This window comes from Gossypium arboreum, chromosome 5, assembly GCF_025698485.1.
Source record: "Gossypium arboreum isolate Shixiya-1 chromosome 5, ASM2569848v2, whole genome shotgun sequence".
Classification (NCBI taxonomy): domain Eukaryota; kingdom Viridiplantae; phylum Streptophyta; class Magnoliopsida; order Malvales; family Malvaceae; genus Gossypium; species Gossypium arboreum.
This window is the reverse complement of record NC_069074.1, coordinates 39246432-39252518: the sequence shown is the minus strand read 5'-3', so window position 1 is coordinate 39252518 and position 6087 is coordinate 39246432. Positions and strand designations below refer to the sequence as shown.

The 6087-nt window shown below is 29.2% G+C and overlaps 1 protein-coding gene across 2 annotated transcripts; it reads left to right on the top strand.

Annotated features, from left to right (window-relative positions):
• The first annotated feature begins 960 nt into the window (after window positions 1–960).
• Window positions 961–3940, top strand: LOC108452320 (ras-related protein Rab11C-like). Of its 2 annotated transcripts, none has more exons than XM_017750095.2 (3): window positions 961–1146; window positions 1341–1527; window positions 3093–3940. In XM_017750095.2, exons 2-3 carry the CDS (start codon window positions 1363–1365, stop codon window positions 3576–3578), a joined length of 651 nt encoding a protein of 216 aa, XP_017605584.1. In that variant the 5' UTR covers window positions 961–1146; window positions 1341–1362; the 3' UTR covers window positions 3579–3940. The 2 variants fall into 2 exon arrangements, with proteins under 2 accessions (XP_017605584.1, XP_052884657.1); XM_053028697.1 differs by having other exon boundaries at window positions 1338–1527.
• The last annotated feature ends 2147 nt before the right edge of the window (window positions 3941–6087 follow it).

Sequence of the window (6087 nt, the reverse complement as noted above, 5' to 3'; positions counted from 1 at the left end):
CCTCTGTACAAAATACAGCTCCCGGGACCAACTTCAGAGGACCCATCTGTCGTTTTAATCCTCTTTGTGTTCCTACGGAGCTCCTCTTTCTCCTCTTTAGAAAGAGCTAGGGTTCTGCCAATTGAATTCTCTACAGCTGCCATCTCTTTGGCAAGAATGCCTCTATGTTTTCTAAATTTTTAATTCTTAACCATTGTGTTTAGGTTACGGACAATATATAAAAGGTGAAATTCTAAATCATTCACTAACATAATGGAACATGCATATAACTTTAGAATTATAACAAAACATAAAATTAATCTTTGGTTGATTCTTACATGAAACTTGTTTGATGTTATTCCTTTTGTTTGAAACTATATTAATCGAATTCCATTTTCTCTGGAATAAATATGCATGTTTCATGTTTATGTCTTATATAAATTCTGTTACGAATTTTAAGTGTATAAAATTCTTTTTTCTCAAAAGAAAAAAATCAATTATATTCATGTTGATAATTATAGCGGATATATATAGAAATGGTTAAAATATATCATAAGTCTCCGTATTTTTTATTTAAAATTTAATCCCTATACTTTTATTTTTAAATATTTTATTTTATTTTTAAATTTCAAATTTAGGTTCAACCAAGACTAGGTTCTTAAAAATAAAAATATAATGACTAAATTCTAATTTTGTGAAGTGTATGTGAACTTATAGCGTGTGTATATATATATATATATATATATAAACCTAATTGAGAGCGCTCGAACATAAATCCTCCTATATTGATAACATATGTCAATTAAGTTAAGATCTAATCAACAACCTACAACATATTTTAATTTATAATGAATATTCGAAGCCAAGTAATATATAATTCAATTTTTTATAATTATTTAAGATAAGTAATTAAAAAATAATTTAAAGCAGCCGAATTTAGGTAGATTAAAATCCCAGTGAAAGAGCGCTTTAAGTGCCTGATGATACGTTATTCAGTTTTCCCTCTTTGGCTATGGGAACCAATGTTTCCCTTTCTCTTCTTCTCAGGACCTTTTTCTCACTCCATGCAAGAACTTTCACCCAAAACAATCCCAAATTTCATTAATTTCACTAATCACCCCTTTCCTATCAATCATCTGAATACTAATATTCAATCCTCATTTTATGGTTAGTTCATTTCATTAATTTCTTCCTCCCTTGACACCTTGTTTGTTTCTCATTAATTATTAAAAAAAAAAAAGCTACAATGCATATCTTTCGTCTCTCTACATGTTCATTAGAATTAAGAGATTGAGTTATATTTTGGATTAATGTTTGATAAATAAAAAACCTAATTCTTTGATTTTTTTCCGGTTTAGCAGGTTTTGGAAATTGTAAGTGTAAATGGCATATAAAGTGGATCATGAATATGATTATTTATTTAAGATTGTATTAATAGGAGATTCGGGTGTTGGAAAATCAAATATTCTTTCGAGATTTACAAGAAATGAGTTTTGCTTGGAATCTAAATCCACCATTGGTGTTGAATTCGCAACCAGGACTCTTCAGGTCGGTTTTTTATATTTTATCTTATTTAAGACTTATTTTATGAGTATATTATTGAATATTGCTATAATTATGATATTCTCAAACTACTTGGTAGAATGGAAAATTGGAGTTAAAAGAATAAAAAAATTTAAAAATTAATTTTAAGTGTGGTTGATAAAAAATTTAAAATTATTTTTATCTATAAATAAAAACAAATCATTTGGATTTGGAATCAAAAATAAGAGAAAGTGCAAGAGATTTAAGGCTTTTGCTAGATAGGAATGAGGGAAAAAAATTGAGAAAGAAATTTTCTTCCCATTTAATGTCTAGTATAATTGAAAATGAATCATTCAAAAACATAATTGAAAAATGAAAGGAAAAATAATTAAAATTAAAAAAAGCATAATTTTGAACACTTAACTTACATCTCTCATACAATTTGAAAATGATTATCTTTCTTATTTTTTAATTTTTTTCTTATTAAATCTACTTAAAATTGATTTTCTTTTTACATTTCATCTTTTCATTTCATACGTCTCAGTTTATCAAGCATGCTTTTAGAATTGATTTTTTTTCACTTTTCAGTCTTTTCGATCTATACCACCAATTTTCCATTTTATCAAGTACATCGTAAGTTATAAAATTATTCATTTCTAAAATTTTCAATTTTACCAAATATTAGATGAAAAAATATTTTTTATTTTTATTTTTCAACATTCTTACCAAAAATTAATCAATATATATATTATCTTTATACTTTTCAAGTATTTCAATCTTCAATCTTTTCAATTTGCCTTTCACCTTAATAACCAGAGCTTTTCTATTCTTCAAACACTAAATTTGTGAATCAAATGGCAGAACAATGCTAATGAAATTGAATTAAATGGAAAGATATATGCAGTTTTTCAAAGCCTTTTCTTTCCCAAGACTGCTTAGTTTTGTTTTTTTTTTTTAAAGGTGACTAGATTATAATTAAGTTTTATCTTTTGGTCACTCAACTTTAAAAAATTATAAAATTATCATTAAATTATTTAAAATTTTTCATTTTAGTCATTGGACTATTAAAACTGTTGTTATATAGCCTTCTTTGTTTGCATCTTTTGTACTAATCAAAAGCTCTTCCTTTACAATTTAGTGTTTTTCATAAAATAGATTTGAAAGCCACAAATGTGTGAATCAAAATTCATATAGCTTTTTTCTCTAATATTTGATACTGACTGTCAGATCGACTTGGATCTAAGGTATATTTTTTTACTTGTCGATAGTTGCTAAGTCACTGTACCAATCATCAAATCATCATTTGGAGCTTGTTAACTGGACTTTTAAAAAAAAAGTTAACATACCTGTGATTTAAATAAAAACTTTCGAATAATTCAATAATTTAAATAAAGTGACTATTTTGTAATTTTTTGAAGTTGAATGATTAAATTATAAATTTAATAATAATTTAGTTACCTTAGCCAGTATTAATTATCTATGGTCAATACGTGTATCCATGGCATATTTGGATTAGGTACAAGATATTCCCTCTAAAGACCAAAAAAAAAAATGAAAAATTAAACCATGGTTCTTTTCTCGCATTTCAGGTAGAAGGAAAGACAGTTAAGGCACAGATATGGGACACAGCCGGTCAAGAGAGGTATCGAGCCATTACCAGTGCATACTATAGAGGTGCAGTTGGGGCATTGTTGGTTTACGACATAACTAAAAGGCAAACCTTCGACAATGTCCTGAGATGGCTTCGTGAACTTCGAGACCACGCCGATTCAAACATCGTCATAATGATGGCCGGAAATAAGTCCGACCTCAACCATCTTCGAGCCGTCTCGACGGAAGATGCTCAAAGCTTGGCCGAGAGTGAAGGCCTGTCGTTCATGGAGACATCAGCTTTGGAAGCTTTCAACATTGAGAAAGCATTTCAGACAGTATTGTTGGACATTTATCAGATAATAAGGAAAAAGGCATTGGCAGCACAGGAATCAGCTTCCGGTACTGGTGTACCACAAGGCACCACCATTAATGTCAACAATATGTCAGATAATGCAAACAAGAAACCTTGTTGTTCAACCTAGAAAGTGTTTTCTTTTTTCAGACAAGAGGTTTCGGAAATGTTGCAGTTGTCGACCATTTTAGTGCATGCCAACTGTGGGACAGACATGAAAACACATTGTTTGAACGTATATATAGAGGGTTTTCGGTTCATAATTAAGAACCATGGATTAAGATGATGACAAAATGAGGATTGTATGTATCAGTCTCATATGTTTCGATTTTGGGATTCAGAAGAGGGTTGTTTCATGGGAAATATTTACTAGCAGATCGAAGGATTTGTAAAATGTAGAACTTGATTCTGTTTTCTTTTCTTTTTATTTTTTTTCCCAGCATTGTTTGTGTTGACAATATTGTTCAAATAAAAAAATTTGTTGACTATGAATTCTTTTAATTGCAATAAATTTTGTTGTTCACTATATTCATGCTCTAAACCAACTCATCAGTATTGGTGATATGGTCTGACTCGAATATTCCATACCGGATGAGCATGTTACCACTTAAACTATATATTATAGGGTAGATAAAATCATACATAACACACATAATTATATGTACAAGCAAACAAGGCGATCCCAACTTTATTCAAGACACCTCTTCAAATGTTTGAGCTTTTTGTAAGGTTGGAAAACGAAACCCATATTAGTGATAATACTGATATGATGAGGGATACGAATTTAAAAGGCAACACTTTGCGTACCTTTCACAAGAATCAAATATATGGAAAAATGGAATGTGGTTGGACAAAGTGTCTGTGAATTTGTGAAGAGTATCTGGAATGGTGGTCGACTTGAAGGTTGGCTTAATCGTACTTTGCTGGTGTTGATCCCAAAGGTGGAGAATCTCGAGTCTCCTGTACAATTTTGACCAATCAGTCTCTGCACAGTGCTGTACAAAATTGTAACTAAATCCATAGTTAATAGATTGAAGTTGTTGATGCAAAAATGGGTTCATCCGAGTTAGTCAAGCTTTATGCCCAGCAGAAGCATAACGAATAATATTATTGGTGTACAAGAAATCATTCACTCCATGCGCAGGAGAGCTGGTAAGCAAGGGTGGATGGTTGTTAAATAGATTTGGAAAAGGCCTATGACAGACTTGATTGGGATTTCATTGAGGACACTTTATCGGATATCCGAATTCCAGGTACCATGAAACAACTTATCATGCACTATGTTTGTTCATCTTCAATGCAGGTTATTTGGAATGGGAATCTGTCTAATGTGTTTACTCCTTCTCGAGAAATTAGACAAGGTAACCCATTATCATCTTACCTATTTGTTCTTTGTATCACTACAGGAAAATAGGGTTTTAGCGGCGTTTTATCAAAAAAACCGCAAAAATTGTAAAACACAGAGCAATAGCGGTGTTCTACTAAAAATGCCGCTAAAAACAGAGCAATAGCGGTGTTTTTTGTTAAAACGCTGCTAAAAGTCAAAGCAATAGTGGCGTTTTTGGTAAAACGCCGCTAAAAGTCGGAGCAATAGCGGCGCTTTTGCTAAAACACCACTAAAAGTCGGAGCAATAGTGGCGCTTTTAGTACAACGCCGCTAAAAGTCATATAACCCCTAAAACCCCACAAAAAATCATGAACACTAATCTATAACCCTTAAAATACTAAACCCCTAAACCATAAAAACCCTAAACCCCAAAAAACATCACATGGATGTTGATGTGTATATACATATATATTAATGTAAAAGCTTATGTTCATAATAAATTATGGAAGCAAGTACTTAATATTGATTAAATTTATTTTTTGGTTTACGGTTTAATATTTAAAGTTTAAGGTCTATAGTTTAGGGTTTTATGGTTTAAGGTTTAATGGTCATGGGTATATAGTATGATAATCTCAAGTGAATCATATTCAATAATTAAATCCTAAACCCTATAATTAATTATTGTTATCAATAATAGATATCTTGATTTTGATAAAAAATATTTTTATATATTAATAAGGTGTTATATTGTTTAATGGATTGAAGGGATATTTTGTGAAAATGTTTTAAATGATAAGTTTACCTTTAAATTTTATTAATAGTTTTTGTTTATACTATTTTAATATTTATCTATCTTGATTAATTAAAAATATATTTATTTATCTGAACAAAAATTCTCTGCACTCATTTGTGTCTCCATGTTTTTTAATTGTAACTCATTTTCTTTTTAAAATATATATTTGTGTCTCCACGCTTTTTTCATTTTCTTTTACACAATTATTGACATAACATCATTTTATATTTATATATTACATGGATACATAAATATTTATATTTATTCAATATAAAATATATTGATGTATTTATTTTTTAAATGTGTATGATTAAATCAAAATTAAAGTTTTAACTATACATTTAAACCACAATTAGAATTTCATGTCTACAATTACACATTAAACTGAAATAAAATAAACTCAAAAATTAAAATTAAAATATTAAAAATTAAAATTTAAAAATAAAAATTTAAATTTAAAACTAAAAACTTAAAAATTTAAAATTAATCAATAGTGGCGTTTTAAAACGCCACAAAAAT